Source organism: Lycium barbarum, chromosome 8, assembly GCF_019175385.1.
Source record: "Lycium barbarum isolate Lr01 chromosome 8, ASM1917538v2, whole genome shotgun sequence".
In the NCBI taxonomy this organism is placed as follows: Eukaryota; Viridiplantae; Streptophyta; class Magnoliopsida; order Solanales; family Solanaceae; genus Lycium; species Lycium barbarum.
Genome location: NC_083344.1, coordinates 3,169,921 through 3,197,255, shown reverse-complemented (window position 1 = coordinate 3,197,255; position 27,335 = coordinate 3,169,921). Strand labels below are relative to the sequence as shown.

The following is a 27,335-nucleotide window of genomic DNA, read 5'->3' as shown; positions in this document are numbered from 1 at the left end:
TTTAGTTAAAAGAAAATTTAGTTGACTCTCGAAATCTTAACTGTACGACATAAACACATACTCCCTCCATCCCAAAAAGATTGACACTTTTCGCTTTTCAAGAGTCAAACTTCTTAATTTTGACTGTATGTTTGAACATAAAATCTTTAATTTTTTTGAAATAACATTTATATATTTAGAAACTACGTAAAAAGTACTATAAGTCACCATAATTAACAATTTAAAGTATTTAAAAGACATGAAAAAATTACGATTCGTTTGACTCTCGAAAAGCGAAAATTATCAATTTTTTTGAGATTGAATACTAGTTAGTATTTTTTTTTTTTTTGTTTCCCATATGGTTTCTGGTACTTGCAATGGAATCTAACTAAATCCGAATTTGCATCTTATAGAGCTTTCATTCTAAGGACTCTCACCCGAAATCTTTGGTTAAGAGAGGATTAGGCGATCCGCCGCACCTAATCCATTATAACAGTTATTAATTAATTTAATCTTATTAAGAGTAACTAGTGCTTCTTTTTCTCTCTCTCACTATCACTTTCTTCTTTCCCCAGTTCAAACTCTCACTTTCTCTCTCACACAGATCTGACCCGTTTCACCAGATCGGACCCTCCGATAACCCGATTTTGCCCCGTTTCAAATGGAAGCGGCGCTTGAATTAGCGCGTGCAAAAGACACGAAATCTCGAATGGCTGGTGTAGAACATCTCCATCAAGTTCTAGAAGCTTCTAGAAAAACCCTAACATCTATTGAAGTTACTTCGCTAGTTGATGTTTGTTTAGATCTCTTAAAAGATAGTAATTTTAGGGTTTCACAAGGTGCTTTACAGTCACTTGCTTCAGCTGCTGTGCTTTCTGGTGAGCATTTGAAGTTGCATTTTAATGCGGTTTTGCCAGCTGTCGTTGAACGATTGGGTGATGGGAAACAACCTGTTAGAGATGCTGCTAGGCATTTGTTGCTTACTTTAATGGAGGTAATGCAGTTGTATATTAACTGGAATTGTTGTTAATTGTGTGTGGTTTTGAAAGTGTATATGTAATTGTGTTATATGACAGGTTAATTTTTTTTTTAAAAAAAAGTTTAAAGTAATTTATTTGTAGTAATTGATGCAGCTAGGCGATTTGTGCGTAATTTGTTAGTGGTAATTGATGCAGCTAGGCGATTTGTGCGTGATTTGTTAGTGGTAATTGATGCAGCTAGGCGATTTGTGCGTAATTTGTTAGTGGTAATTGATGCAGCTAGGCGATTTGTGCGTGATTTATCAGTCGATTTGTGCGTGATTTATTAGTGGTAATTGATGCGGCTAGGCGATTTGTGCCTGATTTATTAGTAGTAATTGATGCGGCTAGGGGATTTGTGCGTGATTTATTTGTAGTAATTGATGCAGCTAGTTTGTGTGTAATTTATTAGTAGTAATTGATGCAGCTAGGCGATTTGTGCGTGATTTATTAGTGGTAATTGATGCTGATAGGCGATTTGTGCGTGATTTATTAGTTGTAATTGATGCGGCTAGGCGATTTGTGCGTGATTTATTAGTGGTAATTGATGCGGCTAGGCGATTTGTGCGTGATTTGTTAGTGGTAATTGATGCGGCTAGGCGATTTGTGCGTAATTTGTTAGTGGTAATTGATGCAGCTAGGCGATTTGTGCGTGATTTATTAGTAGTAATTGATGCGGCTAGGCGATTTGTGCGTGATTTGTTAGTGGTAATTGATGCAGCTAGGCAATTTGTGCGTAATTTGTTAGTGGTAATTGATGCAGCTAGGCGATTTGTGCGTGATTTATTAGTGGTAATTGATGCGGCTAGGCGATTTGTGCGTGATTTATTAGTTGTAATTGATGCGGCTAGGCGATTTGTGCGTGATTTATTAGTGGTAATTGATGCGGCTAGGCGATTTGTGCGTGATTTGTTAGTGGTAATTGATGCAGCTAGGCCGTTTGTGCGTAATTTGTTAGTGGTAATTGATGCAGCTAGGCGATTTGTGCGTGATTTATTAGTAGTAATTGATGCGGCTAGGCGATTTGTGCGTTATTTGTTAGTCGTAATTGATGCGGCTAGGCGATTTGTGCCTGATTTATTAGTAGTAATTGATGTGGCTAGGCGATTTGTGCCTAATTTATTAGTAGTAATTGATGCGGCTAGGCGATTTGTGCGTGATTTATTAGTAGTAATTGATGCGGCTAGGCGATTTGTGCCTGATTTATTAGTAGTAATTGATGCGGCTAGGTTAGACATACTCTGGAGTCTAAAGGGTTTACGCTGAGTAGGACCAAGACAGAGTACTTGGAGTGTAAGTTCAGTGAAGCAACTCAGGAGGCTGACTTGGAAGTAAGGCTTGGTACCCAGGCCATCCAGAAGAAAAGTAGTTTCAAGTACCTTGGGTCTATTGTGCAAGGCAACGGGGAGATTGACGATGATGTCACACATCGTATTGGGGCAGGGTGGATGAAATGGAGGCTTGCTTTCGGAGTGCTATGTGACAAAAAAGTGCCACCAAAACTTAAGGGCAAGTTCTACAAAGTGGTGGTTAGACCGACTATGCTGTATGGGGCGGAGTGTTGGCCAGTTAAGATCTCTCACGTTCAAAAGATCAAAGTTGCCGAGATGAGAATGTTGAGATGGATGTGTGGCCACACCAGGAGTGACAGGATTAGGAATGAGGATATTCGGGATAAGGTGGGGGTGGCCTCGGTGGAAGACAAGATGCGAGAAGCGAGATTGAGATGGTTTGGGCATGTGAAGAGGAGAGATACAGATGCCCCAGTGCGGAGGTGTGAGAGGTTGGCCATGGATGGTTTCAGACGAGGTAGGGGTAGGCCGAAGCAGTATTGGGGAGAGGTAATTAGACACGACATGGCGCAATTACAGCTTACCGAGGACATGACCTTAGATAAGAGGGTTTGGAGGACCCAAATTAGGGTAGAAGACTAGTAGATAGTCTCGTTATCCGTTCTTATTAGTAGTCGCATTATTGCAATATAATTTCTTGTGCTCCGATTTCTGCTATTATCTGTTATTATGTGTTATTTCCTGTGCTTTGGTTATCCTGTGTCATCTGCTCTGATTTCTGCTATTATCGGTTATTTTCTGTGCTCTGATTATCCTGTATTATCTGTGTCGCTTGCATTATTTCATTTCCATATCGCTTTAAATCTCTTATCCGAATCTCTTAACCTTATCTAACCGTATCTGACTTCTTTTTATGCTTTTATTGAGCCGGGAGTCTTTCGGAAACAGCCGTCCTACCTTGGTAGGAGTCAGGTCTGCGTACACTACCCTCCCCAGACCCTACGATGTGGGATTTCACTGGGTTGTTGTTGTTGTTGTTGTAATTGATGCGGCTAGACGATTTGTGCGTGATTTATTATTAGTAATTGATGCGGCTAGGCGATTTGTGCGTGATTTATTAGTAGTAATTGATGCGGCTAGGCGATTTGTGCGTGATTTGTTAGTAGTAATTGATGCGGCTAGGCGATTTGTGCGTAATTTGTTGGTAGTAATTGATGCAGCTAGGCTATTTGTGCGTAATTTATTAGTAGTAATTGGTGGTGCTAAGCGATTTGTGCTTCATTTTGATGGAGGTAATGCATTTGTATGGTTGCGTTTAATGATCGGAATGTAGTCTGTATGTTAACTTGAATTTGATGTTTTATTGTTCTTATTGAGGTGAAATTTGTTTTTTTTTTTTTTGATTAAGCACCGGGTGTCCGGGTGAAATTTGTTTTTTGGCTGAAAGAAAGGAGTGTATATGCAATTGTGTTATGTTACAGGGTTGTTTAAAGTAATTTACTGCTCCCTACGTCCTATTTTATACGAGGGTGTTTGATTGGACATGAAATTTAAGAAATAAAGAAAGCTTCTAAAACTTATGGTCTAAGATAAATCATAGAAATTTGTGTGGCTTCACATCATTCCATTATTAAGGTAAAAAGGTAAATTTAAAGTTGAATTTTTTACTAAATATAGAAAGGCGTTACTGACTAAAAAGGAAAGAGTGTCACAAAATAAGTGTCACCTTAGCAAAAATCACTCTCATTAAGAAATCAATAAATAACATGTGGAGTTTAATAAACTTACCCCTATTTATCAGATGTTCTTTGAGAATTGAACAATATTAAAGAAGACTACTTTTTTAAATGTTAAGGGCATAGTTGGAAACACTTGCCAGATCTTGTCTTGAGTTCCTAAGGTGACACTTATTTTGGGACGGAGGGAGTATATTACAGGGTAGTTTAAATTAATTAATTAATACGCGTAGGATCAAATGCTGAATTTGTACAGGCTTATAAGTATTATAAATGGGGATTATGTGCATGCTATATTCGAAATCCGAACTATATCACATAAATTGGGATAGATGGAGTAGTAATTAATAAGGGTGGGATCAACTGCTGGATGGTTTTGTGTACAGGCTGGTAAGTATTACATAAGAGGGATTAAGTGTATGTTAGGTGATTGTTGCATTTCATGATCAGAAGATAGTCTCTATATTAACTCGAATTTGATCCTTCTTTTTGTTCTTATTGAGGTGAAAGTTTAGTTTGTTGGCTAAATCGATGTTAATTATTGTGTATGGCCTTGAAATAAAGGAGTGTATATGTAATTGTGTTATATTACAGGGTAGTTTAAAGTAATTTACTAGTAATTGATAAGGGTGGTTGAGGCCTTAGCATTTACTTCAATGTTGCTGGCTGTGGTTGAACGATTGGGTGATGCGAAACAGCCTTTGAATATGATAAATTCAATGTGTTGGGAAATGATTATAGTTAATTATAAGGATAAATTAGGAACTAAGTGATAAATTATCTCTTGATCTTCCAAACTGGACACAGACAAGTAAAAATGGACGGAGGGAGTGGTAACTAATAAGGGTGAATATTAACTGGAATTTGATCCTTTTATTTGTTCTATTGAGGTGAAAGTTTTTTTTTTTTTTTTTGGCTGAATTGATGTTGATTTGTTTATGGTCTAGAAATAAAGGAGGATCAATGCAATTGTGTTATATTATAGGGTTGTTGAAAGTAATTTACTAGTAGCAATTAATAAGGGTTGATCAAATGCTGGTCGGTTTAGTGAATATCTGTAATTTGTACAGGCTTATAAATATTATAGGGGGATTAAGTGTATTCTAGGTGATTGTTGCTTACTTTAATGGAGGCATGCATTTTGCATGGTTGCTTTTCATGATCAGAAGATAGTCTGTAAATTTGATTCTTTTTTCTGTTTTATTGAGGAGCAAGCTTTATTTTTGGCTGAATTGATGTTAATATGTATGTGGTCTTGAAATAAAGGAGTGTATATGCAATCGTGTTATATTACAGGATTTTTAAAAGTACTTTTCTGGTAATTAGTTAGGGTTGGTTCACATGATGGTTAAAATTTCTGTTTTTAGGTGTACTTTCTTTTGTGAATTGATGTATATTTGTGTAGGTTTGTAAGTACTATATAAGGGGATTACGTGTATGTTATTGAAATACGGGGTCCTATTTGCAATTGAGTCCTATCACAGAGTTGCTTAGAGTAATTTATTCTTTAATTAATAGGGGTTGGTTCAAGTGCTGGCTTGGATTTTTTTTTTTTCTGGTGTTGGAGGAATAAACATTGGTGGTTGGTGCGGTTGTTGAGCTGAAATATGTGAAGAGAAAAGGATAAATTTACTGATTGTATGTTCCCCCAAAGAAAAAGAAAGCTAATTGAAAGTCCCAAAGGAACAGTGCAGGGGTCAAGAGTCACAATTCGAGCGGCATTACGACAGTTCAATTTCAGTAGCCTCAAGGTCCAATTGGGTCCGTCCCTAGTTGTTGGGAACTGTGTGCAAAAAATAAAAATAAAAATGTATGACTTGATTTCTTTACTAGTGAAGAATTTAATTTCAGATGGTTGGGGTAAAAAAGGCTAAATATATGTTGTGTATTCATATTCCTCCCACGGGCACACGCAAACGCACAAAGATGAAGAGAGAGAGAGAGAGAGAGAGAGAAACTACAGTTGATTCTTCTATAATTTGGAATGTTAATATCATAGTAATTATCAGGTCTTAGACGTACCACCTTTGTTGATCATATGACCAAACCCAAAATGACCTGTAATGTGAACCAACCCCTTCAAAATTATTGTAAATGTTCTCACAATGGAAAAACTAATGCTGTATGTGTAATAAAGTTTTTCCTTCCAACTAGAATATTTCACACAGTATTGTAAATATGGTTCCTTGGTCCTTGGGAAATCAAGCCCAGTATAATCCCACCATGTGGGGTCTGGGGAGAGTAGAGTGTACGCAGACCTAACCCCCACCTTGAAAGGTAGGGCGGCGGTTTCCGAAAGACCCTCGGCTCAAGAGAGGAGACCAAGAGAGGAAAAACAAGACAAAAGGTTAGATAGGACCAAGCATATCGAAAACAATATGAAAGCAAGGAATAACAAAAGCGAGAAAGTCATGGTAGAACAGTCCGGAAAGAAAGGAGCATTAACTACTATAGATAACTAAGATAACCAAAGTACAACAGCCCAACAAATATAAGCAGCAATCAAATGCAGAAATTAAATGGCAATAAACAAATGAGCAAAACTACAACTACTATGGTGAAAGGATTAGCCACCTAGCCTAATATCCTAATCTGAGTCCTCCACAACCTCCTATCTAAGGTCATGTCCTCAGTGAGCTGAAACTGTGCCATATCCTGTCTAATCACCTCTCCCCAATGTTTCTTCGGCCTCCCTTTGCCTCTCCTGAAACCGTCCATAGCCAACCTCTCACATCTCCGCACTGGGGCATCTGTGTCTCTCCTCTTCACATGCCCAAACCATCTCAGCCTCGCTTCCCGCATCTTGTCTTTCACCGATGCCACTCACACCTTGTCTCGGATATCTTCATTCCTAATTCTATCCCTCCTAGTGTGCCCACACTTCCATCGCAGCATTCGCATTTCCGCGACTTTTATCTTCTGAACGTGAAATTTCTTGATTGGCCAACACTCCGCCTCGTACAATAAGGTCGGTCTAACCACCACTTTATAGAACTTGCCTTTAAGTTTTGGTGGCACTTTCTTATCACACAGCACTCCGGAGGCGAGCCTCCATTGCATCCACCCTGCACCAATACGATGTGAAACATCATCGTCGATATCCCCATCTCCCTGTATAATAGACCCAAGATACTTGAAACTTCCTTTCTTTTGAATGACCTGGGTACCAAGCCTCACTGCCTCGTCAGCCTCACGCGGTAGGCCACTGAACTTGCACTCCAAGTATTCTGTCTTGGTCTTACTCAATTTAAATCCTTTAGACTCCAACGTCTGTCTCCAGCCCTCCAGCTTATCGTTAACTCTGTTGCAAGTCTCGTCAATCAGGACTATGTCATCCGCGAACAACATACACCAAGGCACCTCACTTTATATTTGTCGCGTCAATTCATCCATCACCAGGGCGAATAGAAACGGGCTAAGAGCTGATTCCTGATGCAACCCCATCATAACAGGGAAGTGCTCCGAGTCTCCTCCTACCTCCTTACCCTGGTCTTAGCTCCATCATACATGTCCTTTATCGCTCTAATGTACACCACAGGTACACCTTTAGCCTCCAAGCATCTCTATAGGACCTCGCTTGGCACTTTGTCGTAAGCCTTTTCTAGGTCAATGAATACCATGTGCAAGTCCCTCTTCCGCTCCTTATACTGCTCCACCAATCTCCTTACAATATGAATGGCTTCTGTAGTCGAGCGCCCCGACATGAATCCAAACTGGTTCTCTGAAATAGACAAACCTCTCCTCACCCTCATTTCGACCACCCTTTCCCACACTTTCATAGTGTGACTTAGCAGCTTGATACCTCTATAGTTGTTGCAGCTTTGAATGTGTGCCAAAAAAAGAAAAATTTGTATGACTCGATTGTTTGTGACAAATTAATTTCAGATGATCAAGGTAAAAAATGCAAGATATACGTTGTGATTCATATTCCTCACATGCGCGCACAAACACATATAGATAACGAGAGAGAGAGAGAGAGAGAGAGAGAGAGAGAGAGAGAGAGAAACATTGCCACAAACTGCAGTTGACTCTTCTATGATTTGGAATTTTAATATCATTGTAGTTACCAGGTTTGAGACGTATGACCTTTGTTGATCGTATGAACAATTCTAAATGATCTGTAGTGCTAACCAACCCCTTCAGAGTTATCGTATATGTTCTCATAATAGAAACACTAATGGTGTATGTGTAAATACAGTTTTTCTTCCAGGTGGCTAGCATACCCTTAATGCTGAGGAATACAACATTACCAGTTTCACCAAAAAAAAAAAAAAAAAAAAGAAAAAGAAAAAAGAATACAGTTTTTCTTCCAGCTTGAAGACATCTCACTTTGAGGGGATTTTTGGACCTCTAGTTCATTTAGCTATTTGTTTATTCAAATATTTCTGTGGAAATGAGAAATTGAAACAATTGTTAGACATTTATTACTCATATGCTGATTACACGAGCATCACAAAAAACATTTAATCTCAATTTTCTAATTTTTTTGGGTATGATGCGGGTAAAAATACTAGAAAATGATTCGATTGATTATTATAATCTATACAGGTTTCGTCACCAACAATTATAGTTGAGAGGGCAGGGTCTTATGCTTGGATGCACAAAAGCTTTAGAGTTCGAGAAGAATTTGCTCGTACTGTTACATCGGCAATTGGTCTTTTTGCTTCGACAGAACTGCCCCTTCAACGGGCTATTCTTCCTCCGGTATATTAATAGATACGTACTTTTGAATTTCATTTATTAGCACATATATTGCTAAACCTTTCTTTGCTGCACAGAATGACCTGTAGTTTTTTCTTTCTTTTTGAGAATAAAAAAGTTGTAAACACACTTTTTCCTTGTTGCTATTATCAGATTTTGCAAATGTTGAATGATCCTAATCATGGAGTGAGGGAAGCAGCCATATCATGTATTGAGGTAGCTAAACTGCTATATTTTTCTCAATTTCTTGTGTTTGGTCAAACTGCTTTTCCTAATTAGTCTTCAGTGCCTCGACAAACCAATTATTTATGTCTCTTAACAGACTGCTGTTCCTTTCCCATTTTCTTTTGTTTGATAAATATTCTTCCATGTTTCCACTTTGCAGGTGATGTATTCAGAAGTTGGACCCCAGTTCCGGGATGAGCTTCAGCGCCACCATCTTCCTTCCATGTTGGTATGCCTTTAGCTTTAGATGTCTTCATTCTAGATAATAGATTCTTTTCTCTATTTTTGGACATCCTTTGTGATGAACTGAGTTCTCTTCCAACTTTAGCTTGTGCTTTACTTGGTTAATAGAATGTGATGTAGTAAACAGAAGTTCTGCTCAGTGTTTGTTTTGACTTATTAACTGACTGCAGCTAAAAGACATTAATGCAAGACTTGAGAAGATTGAGCCTAAAAGTCGATCCACAGATGGCAGCTCAAATAATTATTCTGCCGGTGAGGTGAGATCTGCTAGCCTTAGTTCCAAAAAAAGCAGTCCTAAGGCAAAGCGTTCAACAAGAGAGGCATCTCTGTTTGGAGGTATATACATGCCCCATTATGTCAATTAAAAATTTATTTCATGATAATCTTATTTTAGCATCAGTTACCATGGGATCGAGCTAAACGTTCCCGCGATTGCTTGAGTCAGCCTTCATTTTTATTTGTTGCTTACATGTCCTATGTGAGTGTTCTTTTAGTTTAAGGATTATGACTGAAAAGAAGTGGAGGAAGGGGGAGGGAAGGAAAAACATAGTTGTGCAGCAGGTTTGTGTGGGTGGTGAAGCCGGCTTCTTGTTGCTAGGGTCCCCTTTGGTTATGTCCTCTTTTAGTGCATATATTATCTAAATTTAGGTCTAAATTGTGTATCCCTTTTTTGTGGATTCCCAAAGGACCCTATGTATTGGATAAGAACAAATGTCTTGGGGGAGAAAGATTGGAATATTCCTATCCTATCTATGGAATATGCTTTGAATTGGATTGGAAAGAATAATCCAAGTGGCAAACTCTTATTGAACTCAATCTTTTGATTTTCTGATTTTTTACTGATGTAAAAGATCTGGCATTACATAGTAAGAATATGCTAATGAAATGGCTTTGGAAGTATAATATGGAGAATCCTGGGTTGTGAAAAATAGAAAGCAGTGAATAATGCAATGTACGGTGTGAGGAACAATGCATAAAGCTGAGGAGATCATCTTATGACACAAGTCTTTGGAAGAGTATTTTGGATTGTGGGATGAAGAATTTAACTCAAAAGTCAAACTTGGGAGTGGAATACATTAAATTTTGGAAAGACAAGCGGAAGGGAACAGTGGCACTAAAAGATGAATATCCAATCTTGTGTGTACTGGCTACTTTTCTAGACTCCTTTATAGAGCAGTGCTGGCAGTACAACTCATGGGCCCTACATTTGAGGAGGAATTTTCAGTATTAGGAATTGAATGATCTAATATACTTGCTAGCTAAGCTTGCAAGGATTACTGGCAACCTCAGCTGAAAGATAGGTTGGAATGGGAGGATTTTAAAGATGGGTCATTTACTGTGAAGAAATCATATACTCATCTCCGTTCAAACTTCAAACAAGGAATTGATAGACAATTGACTATGGAAACTAATTGGAGAAGTAAACTGCCTAATAAAGTGATTCTGCTTTATCTGGATAACTCTATCCGAAGCATGCCTCACCCAAGACAATCCCAGCAGGGGAAGTATACAAATAGTGAATAGGTGTGCTACATGTGCCAGTTGAATTCTGGAAGTGTCAAGGTGCCTATTTCTGCATTGTACAGTAGCATATGATATTTGGAGTATGTTCTTCTCTATATCTGGACTAGTCAGAGTAATGCACACATGAAAACTAGTGTTTGGAGAGTTGGAAAATCCAACAAAAAGGTTAGAGTTGGAAAATCCAACAAAAAGGTTTGGTTAATTGTACCTGCTGCGAATTTTGGTGCATCTAGGAATGAAAGGAATTGAAGATGTTCTGATGGGATCTCAACTCCTACTCATGTACTCAAAACAAAATGCTTACTGAATTTATTTTGTTGGCTCAACTAGGCCCCTATAACTAGTTGTGATCAGTTTTTGGATGGTGTCTGCTGCTTAGTTGTAGACTAGTTTTTGTATATGAGCAGGCCTCTTTCCCTGTAATCATTTGCTTGCATCTTCTGGCTGCTTTTTAATGAATTTTCTCTTACTTCAAAAAAAAGATATTATTTGTCTTGAGCAAATTTTGCGAACAATGGTGTAATTGGAGCAAAGAAATGGAACAGAAAGAGAGCTACTATGCAGTCAAATAATGCAAACAAATAGTTTATGGCGTTTGTTAATATGATTTTAATTTGATCTCTGTTCTTGTGCAGCGGATGGTGATATTACAGAAAAGCCTGTCGAGCCAATTAAAGTGTATTCAGAAAAGGAACTGATAAGAGAATTCGAGAATATTGGCTCAACCCTTGTACCAGAGAAAGATTGGTCTATCCGTATTGCCGCTATGCAGAGAGTTGAAGCACTGGTTATTGGAGGTATTTTACTAACATTGGACCTTCAGATAACCTTTCCCTTCCTTTGTTGAATTGGTGTGCAACGCTTCCTTATGTTCTTATAGTGGCATCTTCTTGTGTTGTGTCCTTACTGATTAAGACAGTGCAGTTGATAATGCATGTTATGTTTTACTCTGTTCCATTAGGTGCTGCTGATTATCCTTGTTTTCGTGGACTTCTAAAGCAACTTGTTGGCCCTTTGAGCACACAGTTATCTGATCGGAGATCCAGCATAATCAAACAGGTTTGGTTCCATAACACTGGCTACTGCTCCCGCTTCTCTATGTTCTCATATACTTTGCCTGTGTGCCTATGATATACTTCTTTCTGGGAAGTATGTGCTCTATGAGATATTTGTTCTTTTTATTCTATGCCGTGCTATTTTTATTAGCATGACTTTCATTTACCATGATGCACCTGTCTGAAATGTCTTGGGTTTACCTCCTTATGGACAGTCAGATACAATGAAAACCTGGTAGAAGTTGATTTTCTATTCCTCTTCCATATCCAAGTCTCTAATATAGCCCCTAATGGCTTATTAAAATTAAAAAAGAACATAGCTTGCTAAATTTGTCATTGCTGTTGCTTTTTTTGTTTTTCAGAAGCAGCTCTTATCTAAGTGTCCTGTAAAAGCTGTGTTCTTAGTTTAATATTCGAAACATCTCCATTATGCAGAGAGCACCTCCAAGTTGATGTAAATGCAGAGGGCACCTAAACTGAACATTAGGTTTATATCATCCTTTCATTTTGAAACTGGAATTCTTTATAGTAAATTATGATCAAACAAGTTTGAGCAAGGCAGCTGATTCATTTAATCGAGCTCTGTAAAGTCATTGTAGACATGATATTGAAATATTTCTTTTTGCATGTGTTGCTCTATGTGCATCACACTGATTACCGTCGAGGTCCATCCTTTAGGTTTTCCAGTCTTGGAAGTAGTTGCACATCTACAGAAGCCTTGCAGGAGTTAAAGAGACTCTCCTTATTCTTTTCTTTTGCATTTATCCAGGCTCTAGGGCTACACCTTGACGTGCAAGAATTACAGCCCTAATGCATTTTGTCTACATTTCTCTTATCAGATAGAAAGAGCAGCAGATCTTCAGTGAGATTTGGAAACCAATTTAGTGAAAAATGAAATACTGATCTTCTGAAGTAAAGCGGTGTAGGTTTTGTAGGTTCTTTACCTTTTGGTATACTTCTTGAATACGGCCAATTTTGGCCTTGTGATTAATGAAAACGTTTACTTGATCCCCCCAAAAAAAAAAAAAGGCAAAGCAGTGTAGACAACTAGGCATTCTACTTTGGTTGTTATTTGAGTAGAAAAGTGGAAAAAGAAGAGGAAGAGCGAGTATTCTGTAAGTTTCTCAAATGGATGTCATCAATATAGATATGCACCTGCATGTTTTTACCGTGCAAGCAGGGTGCTTGTTTAGCTGCATTTTTTGCTTATTGGTGATGGTTAGCTTAACATTTGCTTTATTCTGGATTGCTTTGCACCAACATTTACTAAATGGATTATGTTCCGAATTCTGACATCCACTGTCTTATGTAAATGGTAGGCATGTCATTTACTGAACTTCTTATCAAAGGAGCTTTTGGGAGATTTTGAGGCATGTGCTGAGATGTTCATTCCGGTGAGAACAAGTGATATAGTTGTCCACGCGCTTATACTAATATTATTTTACTAGGGAGAAAGGATTACATTTGCTCTAACTTGCGCGAGGTTATGACATCCTCATTGAACTTCAGGTTCTTTTCAAGCTCGTTGTGATAACTGTTCTTGTGATTGCAGAATCTGCTGATAACTGCATAAAGACGGTAATGCTTTATGTGCTGCTTGAATCTGTTTTTTGCCTGTACTTGCAGTATCTGTCAATCATTTGCTGCTGTTTTTTCCCCCCCAGATGTTGCGCAACTGCAAAGTTGGTCGAGCACTTCCTCGTATAGCGGATTCTGCAAAGAAAGACAAAAATGCAGTACTTCGTGCAAGGTTTGATACCACTCTTCGAATTAACAGATCTTAATTTTGATTTAATTCTCTACAGTGCCTGTTTCTTCTTCTGATTATTTTCGATGACAGATGCTGCGAATACGCACTTCTGATCCTTGAACATTGGCCTGATGCATCTGAGGTACAACGTTCAGCAGAACTCTATGAAGACCTTATAAAATGTTGTGTCGCTGATGCAATGGGTGAGGTATGAATTTTGAACTCTGAGTATCATATTTTGCACACATTTTTGCATTATTATCATGTAAACCTTGCCGTTTGCAAACCCCCCCACACTTCGATTCAAGATCTCTTGTTGACAATTCATATGACTTACCTATAACAACAGGTACGGTCAACTGCAAGAACTTTGTACCGAATGTTTGCAAGAACTTGGCCAGAACGTTCTAGGCGTTTATTTATGTCCTTCGATCCTGCTATCCAAAGGGTACTCTCTTTTCTCTTATAAGTTGCTCTCAGCATCCCTCCAAGACAGATAATGTGGCATCTTCTCCAAAGTAGTCTTTAAGGCAAATGTTGTGGGCTAAAGTGGAACTATTTTGCAGATCGTAAATGAGGAAGATGGTGGTATTCACAAACGACACTCTTCTCCTTCTGTTCGAGAGAGGAGTTCACACTTCTCACTTACTTCTCAAACACCTGCTTCTTCACATATACCTGGTTATGGGACATCTGCAATAGTTGCCATGGATAAAAGTGCCAATTTGCCTTCAGGGACGTCCCAGTCCTCTGGGCTACTTTTGCCACAAGCAAAACCTGTGGGAGTGGAACGTAGCCTGGAAAGCGTACTTCATGCCAGCAAACAGAAAGTTTCTGCTATAGAAAACCTGCTCAAAGGTCTAGATGTATCTGAGAAAGGTCGCTCCTCTAGTTTAGATCTAGGTGATTGTTTCCTCTTCCATTATTCTTCTGCATCTTGAAACTTGATGTGTTAGTAGTTACCTATTTGATTAAGCAAAGCTTGATGTGTTTAATTAGTTATTGACATCATGAAAGGTCGTCTTCATGCAGTTTTATGATTTACCAAAAAGTACGTTTGAACTATTGCCGTAACTTTTGAGTTTTATTAAACAGCTTAAAATGTTTTATATTGTACCCTAGTGCAGGAGTTGACCCACCCTCATCCCGTGATCCACCATTCCCTCTTGCTGTTCCTGCATCAACAAGTCTTACTAATGCTTTACTGGTTGATGCACCATCTGCTGCGACTAAAGGAAATAATCGCAATGGTGGGTTGGTTTTGTCTGATATCATCACTCAGATCCAGGCCTCAAAGGAATCAGCTAAAGCATCATACCGAAGTAGTGTGGATCATGAGTCTTTTTCGGCACTCAACTCCTCCACTGCAAGAAGAGCTCCTGAAAAACTACTGGATAGAGGACTTGTTGAAGAGAACGCTGAGCCAAGGGACATTAGGCGGTTGATGAATTCTCATGTTGACAGACAATACTTAGAGACACCGTATAGAGATGCTATTAGGGACTCCCACAATAATCATGTTCCCAATTTTCAACGTCCTCTCCTAAGAAAAAATGCAGCAGGAAGAATGTCAGCAAGCAGGAGGAGGAGCTTTGATGACGGTCAACTTCCTCTAGATCTATCTAGTTATGTGGATGGTCCTGCTTCACTAAATGATGCATTGAGTCAGGGTCTCAATTCTACTTCAGATTGGAAAGCCAGGGTTGCTGCATTCAGCTATCTCCGATCATTGCTACAGCAGGGCCCTAGAGGTATTCAGGAAATCACTCAGAGTTTTGAGAAGGTTATGAAATTGTTTTTCCAGCATCTTGATGATCCCCATCATAAAGTTGCACAGGCAGCACTTTTAACTCTTGCAGATCTCATTCCTGCTTGCAGAAAGCCATTTGAAAGTTACATAGAGAGGATCTTGCCACATGTTTTCTCACGGTTAATTGATCCCAAAGAATTGGTAAGGCAGCCCTGCTCAACTACCCTAGAAATAGTTAGCAAGGCATATGGTATAGACTCCCTTTTGCCAGCTTTGCTCCGTTCATTAGATGAGCAGCGTTCCCCAAAGGCTAAACTCGCTGTAATTGAGTTTTCAATTGGCTCTTTTAACAATCATCCTTCAAATTCTGAAGGTGCTGCTAACATCGGCATCCTCAAGTTATGGCTCGCTAAGTTGACACCATTGGTCCACGATAAGAATACCAAACTGAAAGATGCAGCTATTTCGTGCATTATATCAATGTACACACACTTTGACTCGATAGCAGTTCTGAATTTTATTCTTAGCTTATCTGTTGAAGAACAAAATTACTTGAGACGGGCTCTTAAGCAGCGCACACCTCGCATAGAAGTGGATTTAATGAATTTCGTGCAGAGCAAGAAAGAACGACACCGATCCAAGTCTTCGTATGATCCATCTGATGTTATTGGAACATCATCTGATGATGGATATATTGGCACTTCAAAGAAGAGTAATCAATTTGGAAGATATTCTGGGGGTGCAGTAGATACTGATAGCGTCAGAAAGTGGAGCTCTCTTCAAGACCCAATCTATATGACTAGGTCTATTGGCCACTTGTCTGATGGTACTCAGGACTTCTATCATGGTGTGGAAACTGGACCCAACACTGATATTTCTGTTTCAAAAGCCAAGGATTTGAAATTTGGGGCCCTTACGACAAGCGAGAATGATGGACTATGGACTGCGCCATTGGAGAGCAAAGACAACAGCTCAACCATAGAACACATCTCCACTGCTCATATGGACGTCAATGGGCTAGTTGATTCAGACCATCTACAGAATGCTCATGATGCTAGAGCAGATAATGGGTCTTCATCTGACCTGGGGCTTAATCACCTAAAACTTTCTGCTCTCAAGATAACTCCAACTCTAGAAACTGGACCAAACATCCCTCAGATTCTTCATTTGGTGAGTTTTTTTTGTGGTCCATCTGTGCCATTCAGGTTGTGCTATATTGCCACATTTCAAAGAATCTTTTGAATCATTTTTCAAGTCTGATTTTATAAGAATTTGAGGATAAAACCTTCAGTAATCTTACCCTGCTTTTTCTTCCACTTTTGGGCAGATTTGCAATGGTGATGATGGAAGTCCTGCTGCTAACAAGCGTGATGCACTTCAACAATTGGTCGAAGCTTCTGTTGCTAATGATCAATCCATCTGGAGCAAGGTAATTTGCCACTGAAATCTGTCTGATGTTTAGTCAATTAATGTAGATTTTTGGATTCCTAATATAAGACTTGGAATCATAGTCTAATTTCACTGGTTTTCTGTCAAGTAGCTGATTCGCATTCCAAATAGTTGGAGGTTAATTTGTGGTCCTTTGGAATTAGTTCTTCTAAAAGGATATGGATCTCATGACGTGTCATCTTTTGCGTTGTGCAGTATTTCAATCAGATATTAACTGCTGTGCTTGAGGTGTTAGATGATTCTGAATCATTGACAAGGGAACTTGCCCTATCTCTGATTCTTGAAATGCTGAAGAATCAGGTATGTAGGCTGTATTTTCAGTGGTCACTTGTGGATTTCCTCTTTGATCCTCCCTTTTATAAATGAAGAGGAATGGTTGTTTTCCACCAGTATTGTCAAAGGCGCGCTTAAGCCCTGAAGCGAGGTTCAAAATATGTTGAGCGCTTCGCCTCACTTTATGTGCGCTTCAGTGTCATCATCAAGGCCTTAAGACATACTTTTCCTTGCCAATGAGCCTCTCCTGAAGACATGGCACTAGATAATTGATATTTCACTTTATCGTAATGTTTTTACAATTTCTTTGTCCATATATTTGTTATACATGCTAATTATTATTAGTCTTGGACTAAACATATATATATTTGTATTTTTGCACCATTGCGCCTTTTTTCATTAAAGCCCACGCTTTATTTGCGCTTTGCACTTAAAGCCCCAGCTGGCCTCAGAGCTTTTTGCGTTTTTCACTTTTGATATACCTCCTCTTTATCCATTGTCAATTAGTTCAATCTTGTGTTGTTCCAGAAAAATGCTATGGAGGACTCAGTTGAGATCATAATTGAAAAGCTGCTCCATGTGACCAAGGATGATGTTGCAAAAGTAAACTTCTGCTTGGCTGAAAGTATTAAGTATATAGAAACTTTTCATTTCCCTCTTTGCTTATTGTGTTGCGACATCCTTCAGGTTGCGAATGAAGCTGAGAATTGTTTAAATACAATTTTGTCCCAGTACGACCCTTTCAGATGCCTAAGTGTAAGCGCTCGAGTGTGCTGAGTGAATTGCCTCTTTCCTTCGATCATGGGCTAGTCGTTCTTGCATTGTCTGATATTTTCTGGTATTGCAGGTTATTGTTCCTTTGCTTGTCACCGAAGACGAGAAGACCCTTGTAACTTGTATTAACTGTTTGACAAAGGTGATTTGCTGATTTTGTTTGTTTCAACTCGTTTAACTAGCTTAATTTGGTGCTTTCTTGGCTACATTAAGTTTGTACGCTTTGTTCCTTTTCTTCCATTTTTCTATGTTGTGCTTAGAGTTGATATCATCCATACACGACTGTCGGTTGGCAAGGGTTATGTTTTGTTGCCTGCATACTATCTTGTTGATATGCAGTCAAAGGAGGGAACTTTTCATCTTTTTTTCCTTCTTTGCAATACATAGGCCATTTAACATTTATCTCATCCCTAGCAGTTATGAATTTGTCCTTGTTGTTTGAAGCAAGGTATCAGATTGTACTAAAGTTTTCATCTTGATATTTGGTGCAAGCAGATCTACCTAGATGATACTGAGTCCATAACAGAAATCCTAGGTTCTTGTTAGAATTTCACTTTATGGACTAGTTTCCTGATTTTTGCTATGATGTAAATATGGTTTTCAGTACAACCTATGTACTGATTTAGTTAAATACATACAACTGTTACTTTCTCAAAAAAAAAAAAAGTTTTCATCTTGATATGTAACTATTAGTTCCAAGCACGCATGACAACTTATGCAGTACCATTGTAAATTTACAACATTTCTTTACTAGCATGTAGTGAATTTTTTTTTTTTTTTTTGAGAAAGTAACAGTTGTATGTATTTGACTAAATCAGTACATAGGTTGTACTGAAAACATATTTACATCATAGCAAAAATCAGGAAACTAGTCCATAAAGTGAAATTCTGACAAGAACCTAGGATTTCTATTATGGACTCAGTATCATCTAGGTAGATCTGCTTGCACCAAAAACAAAAAAGCTTAATGCGATTCAGTTTGATCTTCTGTACTTCACTGCTGGTGTCTTCAAAACACCTGGTGTTCCTTTCTTTCCATATTGTCCACCAAATACAGGCTGGGACAATCCTCTATCTATCTCTGTCTGAGGCTCCTACTCCTGCCTCCTCCCAGCTATAAAGTAACTGAGTAATCCTTTTTGGCATTACCCAAACAATGCCTCTTAGATTGATAAAAATCCTCCATAGCTGGGCTGTAATCCTACAATGTAAAAATAGATGACTAACTGTCTCAACCTCTTCACCACACAAATAGCAACAACAACATACCCAGTTGGATCCCACAATGTGGGTCACCGCACAAATAGCATCTGGAACGAAGAGAGAACTTTCTTTTTTTGAGGTTTTCTTGAGTCAAGACAGCTTCTCTTGCCAACAGTCAAGTGAAACATGCAACTTTGTGAGGCACCTTCACTTTCCATATGTGCTTCCAAGGCCAATGTTGCACTTGTTGGTTCCCATGTATCTAGAATTTGTAAGCTGAGCTCACTTTGTAAATGCCTTTGCTGTCCGCCACCATAGTTTGTCTGCTCTTTCCTGTGTTCCTTTAAATTCTTCCAGTTTTTTGAAAAATTCTGTCAATGTATTGATTTCCCAGTCATTGAAGTTTCTTCTAAACTGAATGTCCCATCCTTGAGCAGTCCAGTTCTCAGCTACCTTCTTATCTTGATGTACTGCCAGTCAATGAATGCTTGGAAAGAGTTCCTTTAGACAAGTGTTTCCCAACCATTTGTCCTCCCAGAAAGAAGTGTTTTCACCATTGTTCACTTTAACAATGGAATGTATCCTCAAGAAAGGCCAAAGATTTCTTACAGATCTCCACAAGTTGACTCCATAAGGGGTGTTCACCTCCTTAGTCATCCAATTGTTATCTTCCCCATATTTTATTTTGATGATTCTTCCCCAGTATGGTTGAGGTGTTTGTGAATACCTCCACAGCCATTTGAGTCTTAAAGCTTTGCTCTGTAACTTTAAGTTTCTGACACCTAAACCACCTTGCTTCTTTCCCAGTATAACATTACATCACTTAACTAAATGGAATACCTTCTTATCTTGGTTACCCTTCCAAAGAAAGTCCCTTCTGATCTTATCAAGTCTTTGGATAACTCCCTCTGGAATGGGAAAGACGGACATCATATAGGTTGGGAGTGCATCCAATACAGAGTTAATGAGAGTGACTCTGCCCCCTAGTGATATGTATTGTGACTTCCACCTAGATAATTTCTTCTCACACTTTGTTCAATCACAGAATTCCAGATATTCAGACTTTGATTTAGCATCTAAAGGCATTCCCAAGTAAGTAGTTGGCAATGAACCTACTTCTCCACCCAAAAGCCTGGTCAAATCTTCCATATTATTCACTTCATTGATAGGATACATATGACTCTTTCTCCAGTTAATATGTAAACCAGAAATTCCTTCAAACAGTACCAGAATAGTTCTCAAAATCTGTAGTTGATCTTCATCAGCATGACAAAAAATTAAGGTGTCATCTGCATACTGTAAATGTGTGATTTCCATGTTTGCATTTGAGTTTGAGCTTGTCGCAACCTCAAAGCCTCTGATCCAGTTGTTGGTTCTTGCCACTTTGATCATATTATTCAGGCCCACCATGGCTAAGACAAACAGAAAAGGAGATAGGGGGTCACCCTGCCTCAACCCTCTATGTGCCGGGAAAAAACCTTCAGGTGCACCATTGATAAGAACTGAGAACCTGACATTTGATATACAATACTTTATCCACTTGATCCATTTTCTTCCAAAATCCATACATGGAAGCACTTTCAGCAAAAACTCCCAGTTGACATGATCATATGCCTTTTCAATAGCCAACTTGCACAAAATTCCTGGCTTGCCTTGTTTAATTCTGGAGTCCACTGCTTCATTGGCAATTAAGATGGCATCCATGATTTGCCTATAACTCTTTGAAGCCTCTCTGTGAGCACCTTAGAGATCAATTTATAGACACTGCCTATAAGGCTAATGGGTCTAAAGTCTCTCAACTCCTTAGCACCTGTCTTCTTTGGGATTAATGCTATGTAGGTAGCATTGAGGCTTTTCTCAAAAATTCCATTAGAGTGGAAATTCTGGAAAGTAGCCATGATATCTGGCTTCAGCACATCCCAACATTTGATAAGGAAACCCATTGTATAGCCATCAGGACCCGGAGCTTTGTCCATGGCACATATCTTCAAGCATGACAACACCTCTTGTTCTTCAAATTCCCCCTCTAGAGCTGCTTTTTCTTCTTCATTAATAGCAGGACAGTTAATTAGGTTGCATGAAGGCCTCCAATCTACAGACTCAGAGTACAAACTCTGATAGAAACCAATAATTTCTCCCTTTATTCTTGTTGGATCCTCCGCTGTTTCTCCTTGTATCACAAGCCGATCAATGTCGTTGCTTCTCTTATGTGCATTGGCCACCTTATGAAAGAAACTGGTGTTCCTATCCCTTCTTTAAGCCAAAGAGCCCTAGATCTTTGTCTCCATGCAATTTCTTCATTTTTACGATGCTCTTCATATTCCATCAACAAATATGCCTTCATAACTGATTCTTCCTCTGTTAGCACTCTATTCACCACCACAGCATCTAGTGTAGCCAATTGACTCAGAATCTGAGTCTTTTGAAATCCCAGGTTTCCTTGGCTAGTTCTGTTCCAATCTTTGAACTTGGCTTTAAAAGCTTTGAACTTACAAGCCAGAATGAAATCTGGTTTGCCTGTAAAGACAAAGGCCTCCACCAATCTTTCCACAAACCCATCAGTATTCAACTACCACTTTTCAAATTTGAAATAGGATTTGTTGAGCTCCCGCACTCCACACTGCAATTCAACTGGGAAGTGATCAGATTCCAGTCTTTGCAACAGTGACTGCTTGATATTCCTGAACTTATCATCCCATTCATGTGAGAATAGAATCCTAACAATTCTGGATGCTATTCTATAGTTATCACCCTTATGCCATGTAAAACACCCTCCCTGCAACTGAGGGTCTACCAATTCCATGTCTTCTATGAAGTCTGAGAATTCCTCCATGGCAGGACTTCTTCTTCTACAGTTCATTTTTTCAGAAGGAAATCTAGTAACATTGAAATCTCCACAGATAGCCTAGGGGCCATCTATCAAACCCCTTGCTGCCCCTAGTTCATCCCACACATTTTCCCTCTCTGTTCTGCAGTTTGGGGCATATACTCCAGTTATATGACACTCAAAAGTTTGAAGGAGTGCCACAAACTTGCAGGATAAAGTATATGCTTCAATCTCCAGAGTCTCCCCTTTCCACACTCTACTATCCCACATCATCAAGATTCCCCCTCTAGTGCCACTTGCTTGCAGAGAAGCAAACTGTGCCCATCTCTCACCCCAAAGATCTTTGATAATCTCTTTAACTTCCCCTTCCAGTTTAGATTCCTGAAGAAAATAACATCAGCATTCCAGTTGTAAATAAGGCTTTTTACTAACCTTCTCTTATCCCCACAATTCAATCCCCTCACATTCCATGACACCAATTTTAACTTCATTGAAAAAGTTTCCCATCTTTTCCCCTGCCTCTCTTCCCATCACTCTTGAAATTTACATCAAAAGTGGTGAGTCCCTTAAGTTCCTGGATCCCGTTGAATCTCGGCCTCTTTGAAACACTCACAGACTCCATTTTTCTTGCCTGTCTGCAACTATCTATTTGCATCAGTAATTCCCGTGCTTCCTCCTCATGTCCCTTAAAATCAACCCCAAAAATTTTCCCCATTTTAAGCATGTGTTGTTTCACCCATGTAGTTGTCTTCTCCTCCTTTTGTAGCACTAAACTCATGTCTTGTTGAATTGGTTCTGTCTCTTCTAGCACCCACTCTTCAATCTCTGTATCACCTTGCCTAATTGCTGTAATAAATTGACTTTTCCTTGCTTGTGCCTCGATCTCATAATTACCTGTGACGAGGTTTATCATCGTGTTCTCAATATTTTCCTTCCTCTGCATGTCTTCGTTGCTTATAACAGAGGTTTCTCCCCCATAATTTTTTGTAGCTTCATATGACGGAAGTTCTGCAAGTGTAGAAGTCTCTATTTCTTTCTGAGATTTGTCACTTTTAGTTTCACCAACTAAAGGGTCGTAGTTAATTTCAATCTGCGGTCCATTTAGATCATTAAAAATGACCTGGGCAGCACCATCAAGCCCAGACCACTTTTTTAGTTTGGGCCTAAAGCTGTTTTGGCCCAAATAATAAGTGGAATGTGAAGCCATCTCCCTATCACGTGCCCCCAGATATTTTTTGAATATTCTTCCAGCTGTATCTGCATACCTCACATGGTCCCACTGTGCCCTATCAGAAAAGTGCATGCTACTCTGTCTGTACTGTGTCCTATCAGAAAAGTGCATGCTATTCTGTCCTTTCTGTGCACTATCAGAAAACTGCATGCTATTCTGTTTCTTCGATGGCTTCAATATCTTCCGGCGACCCGAGATCAGTCACCGGTGAAACTACTTCAAAGCAAACTTTTTGTTCTACCCATATCGGAATGAAGAACTTGATGCCATCTCTCTCTATTGCTACTTCTTTGGGACAGTTCTGACCGTCACTTGAGATTTGAATTCTCGCCCATTTCGTGTGATTCTTCAAGTCAGTCTCTTCTTACGTCGAACCCATCCGCTGCAGAGATTCCCAATTTCTATGAAAATCCTCTGAGACCATAGTTGAAGAGGTACTCCCAATGCTCGCATGCAGGTGGTTGTTGCGATTTGAGTCATAGGTATGCATCCAGTTGTAGGGTTCCACCATTGAAGCTTTATTTTGGTCTTTTTCCGCCTCCATTCTTTTTGAAAGATCTGTTCTGCCATGTTTCTATTTGGGAACTCAAATAGAACCATATTGTTGGCCATTTCGTGGATGTTAATCCCAAACACCGCTTTCCATGTAACCACAACCCACCTCCTGATGTCTCACAGAGTGGGGATCGCTGTTTCTCCTTCAGCAAAAGACCCAACTAAGCATCTCTTAAAGATTCCAGTATCCTTAACCCCAGCAGATTCTGTTACACCTATCTCTCCTTTATTGGAAGTGAGTGTCGATTCTCTGAGAGCATTTGTTTGCCATTTACTCTCCCTTACTGCACTGACATAAGGGTACTCTTTTTTGGAAAATCTGGGTGGTTCAGCAATCCTCTGTTGGTTGGGGCATTGAATGAACCTTCCTGTCTTCAATGCTATCTCCTTCCATCCTGCATTTAAAGCCAGTTCTGGGATAATAATTACTGATCTCTCCATACCATGCAGCAAAAGAATGCTCATATATCTTCCATGCTCGTTTGTTTTCCTTGTACAAAAGATCTCAGATAATTTCTCCTTGGATTTCCACCTCCTGATCACATTCTTCCCATCTTTGGAAGCTTCTTTGAGAATCGAGCATATCCATCTCATGCTTATCGAACTCATAGTTGATCTTCTCATCATGTTACGACTTCTCTCAACCCATTCAAACTGGATGTCTCTGCCGACTGACCATCTGGTAATGTCGAAGGATTTGAAACCTGCATTGAAATATATCTTATTTTCCTCCATGGAAAATAAAAGGCTGCTCTAATTGGACAAGAGACTATCACAGAAGGTGATAACTCAGTGAAGGATGATGAAAGAAGGGGTTATTTCCGGCTGAAGGCCACCAGAAAAAGGGTGTTCCTCCCTCCTAGTAAGTAGGAGAGAGAAGGGTCCTGGGAAATGTGCCTGGGAGCTTTTTTGATATTACTGTTTTTTCAACTTCAAATAATCTGCATGTAGTGAAATTCTTGGTGTAAGGAGTTAGTGTCGAAGGTATAATTACACCTTGGGGTCTTATTTTATCATAAGAAGTTATGTTTTTGGCTAATAAATCCAAACTTGGAATGCTATCATTGAATTGGTTTCTGATGTGGACTTGTTATATCTTTGTTCAGCTTGTTGGGAGGCTCTCCCAGGAGGAATTGATGTCTCAGCTGTCTTCATTCTTGCCTTCCCTGTTTGATGCTTTTGGAAACCAGAGTGCTGATGTCCGTAAGGTGAAAATCACTGTTTCCTTGTCTTTCAGCTGTTGTTATTAGAAAATCTTAAAGGGAGTAGTAGAATTAAAGATATTCAGTAACTGTTCATTTGCTTCATCTTTGTTTGAAAGGAAAGTAGGAAGTGATAGTCAGCTTCTGTAGTATGTCGCTATGTGCATATCTTGCTGTTTTCTTTACATTGTGGAGATGACTAGATAGCCTGAAGGGTTACTTCTCTACCTGTCAGTTTGTCCTTAATGTATGATAGGTTGCAGGTTGGTATATAGTAAAAAATAGTTGACCTAGACCAGAATCATGGATTTTAAACCTAGTAAATAAGAATTAGAACGAAGTATTGCTTGTGAAGCATTTCAACAATATTCTCTTATGAAAGTCATTTTAGTTTTATTTGTATGTATGTGACAAAAACTTTAGTCAACAAATTGTTAGAGTCTTGTTTCTCTATACATTTGGCAGCTTTTCAGCTCTATTGGTTGTTAAATGTTATTGAACCAGTCCTTACTTGATTCTCTTTCCTGTTTCCTGTTTATGGACTTAAAATGTGGTTGCTATATGTGAGCCAAAGTGCTTCAAGTTTCTAGGGTAACATTCTGTCTGTTATTCAGTTGTATGGTGGTTCATATGTTCGTGAAGAGATAAATGCAACAACGATTAAGACCATGTCTAAGCCAATTACAGTATTTTCATGTCTATAGTTTTACATCTCTTTAGCTATATCTTGATATGCATAATTTTTCTTGGCTGGCAGACTGTTGTATTCTGTTTGGTTGACATATACATCATGCTGGGCAAAGCATTTATGCCATACTTGGAAGGGCTGAACAGCACGCAGTTACGATTGGTGACCATTTATGCAAATCGAATATCGCAGGCCAGATCTGGTACACCGGTAGATGCGAGCCATAGTTAGCTGGTGTAGCTTTTTTGGGATTCATTGTAGGTAGATGTGTGTAGTTGTGAATCTTGTAATTTAAAATTTGATGTCTTTTGTATATCTGTGTGAATGTGTATTTTTTTTTTTTTTTTTTTTTGGGTGGGCGAGTTTGTATTCTTTTTATTATCTCTTTTTTCCTTTTCTTGTCTTTTCACCTAAGTTGGTTGGTAGTTGAAGAGGAGAGGTGTGGGAACAAATGTGATGTTGTACACAGATAACTTTGTGCTCATATTGGAATCTGACAGTTTTTGGATGATTGTTTATAATACATTGTAACTTGAAACAATATAATTTCGAAGATCTTATTTAGTTATTACATTCATGTAGCTATATTTCTGACGGCACAAATCGGCAGTTTTGGGCACGGTAAATTGAAGGCATAATAAATAAATAGGCTCTCAAACTTGGTCTCATTTTTTAATTATGCCTTTCAATTTTGGGTGTGCACAAGCAGACACCTCAACTTGTCTTTTAACTTTGGGTGTGCACAAGCAGACACTTCAACTTGTCTTCACTTTGTCAGTTGAATACTTCAGCTTATAAATGATCATCTAGACACTTCAAAAATTATGTATCACGTCAGTATTTTTTTGTTTGTGTATTCAATTTTTTACAAGTTGAGGTGGCTACTTATACAGACTCAAAGTTAGACGGCATACTTAAAAGATGAAAGTTTGAGGGCCTTTTTATGTATTATGCCTTAATTATTGTGCCATGTCTTATATATAATAATAATAATAATAGTCCTGATAGAATGCTGGCTCTGCTGAAAACAAAAGATGTACCTGGAAACAAGTTACATAGCAGGAGATATAACATGCAGTATATAGTACACTCGGTGCTGGCAGTACCCAACGACATTCAGGAATTTGGGCTGGTCTTTAATTTTTTGCGGGGCATAAGTTTAATCTTTCGCATCATGTTACCCTACAAGTTACGCCTCACGACCTTAGAGAATTACAAGTTACACCTCGCACGCTTAAAAGAATTTATTCCCTACTAGATATAAGTTTGATTGTCAAGGGTAAAATATAAAGACAGCCCATTTGAAGGGAAAATCATGCAATTTGGTCTTGGGAGTGGCTTGCTAGGCAACGAGTTTTGGGCTATGATTGGTAAAAGCAGTTTTCGCCTTCGAGACAACAACCAGATTAGCCTTCGGACTTTCTTTACACGCCTTTACTGAGAAAGAAGAGATCGGGCCACCCTTTCAGCCTCCCCAATGATTTTGTTCCAATGAAATATTGATCTCTCAAGTGTCACATGGCGGTCAATGAAAGAGAAATAACTTTGGGAGATCGGGTGTTATATTTCAACTGATGAACATCCAAGGGTGTGATCTACTAAGGGCCGAGGGAGTATATGTATATATATCGAAGAAATTATATACATAGCTCACATGCCACCAAGAGTAACAAAGAAGACCGTGGTGCCAATGGCGAAAGGTTCAAATTCCGCTGAGTGGTGGGAGTTCGAATCACCTAGCCAGCGCGGGTATTTTTTAATTTTTGCTTGCTTGAAAACCTGAAACAATAGATATATACGTACACGTACGCCTTCTGAATTGGGCTCGTCGATAATATTTTCGACGAATTTTCCATCGA

At 38.9% G+C, this 27,335-nt stretch overlaps 1 protein-coding gene across 3 annotated transcripts; it reads left to right on the top strand.

Moving 5' to 3' along the window:
- The first annotated feature begins 452 nt into the window (after positions 1–452).
- Positions 453–26,057, top strand: LOC132605699 (CLIP-associated protein-like). 3 transcript variants are annotated; one of them, XM_060318883.1, is made up of 21 exons: positions 453–973; positions 8,575–8,730; positions 8,881–8,943; positions 9,113–9,181; positions 9,366–9,531; positions 11,355–11,516; positions 11,681–11,778; positions 13,094–13,168; positions 13,284–13,352; positions 13,439–13,524; positions 13,615–13,732; positions 13,874–13,972; positions 14,091–14,403; positions 14,652–16,444; positions 16,602–16,703; positions 16,919–17,023; positions 17,525–17,599; positions 17,684–17,752; positions 17,844–17,912; positions 24,693–24,794; positions 25,546–26,057. In XM_060318883.1, the coding sequence occupies exons 1-21, from the start codon at positions 641–643 to the stop codon at positions 25,705–25,707; spliced, it is 4,284 nt and encodes a 1,427-aa protein (XP_060174866.1). In that variant the 5' UTR covers positions 453–640; the 3' UTR covers positions 25,708–26,057. The 3 variants fall into 3 exon arrangements, with proteins under 3 accessions (XP_060174866.1, XP_060174865.1, XP_060174867.1); XM_060318882.1 differs by having other exon boundaries at positions 454–973; positions 14,091–14,427; XM_060318884.1 differs by lacking the exon at positions 453–973 and adding an exon at positions 5,137–5,158 and having other exon boundaries at positions 14,091–14,427.
- Positions 26,058–27,335: the final 1,278 nt, after the last annotated feature.

What these genes read in the sequence shown, in the direction of transcription:
- LOC132605699 (XM_060318882.1), top strand. Translation starts at nt 641, where the DNA reads ATGGAAGCGGCGCTTGAATTAGCGCGTGCAAAAGACACGAAATCTCGA. An exon ending in AACGGGCTATTCTTCCTCCG is followed by an intron (nt 8,731 to 8,880) that starts GTATATTAATAG and finishes TGCTATTATCAG; the next exon opens with ATTTTGCAAATGTTGAATGA. An exon ending in CAGCCATATCATGTATTGAG is followed by an intron (nt 8,944 to 9,112) that starts GTAGCTAAACTG and finishes TCCACTTTGCAG; the next exon opens with GTGATGTATTCAGAAGTTGG.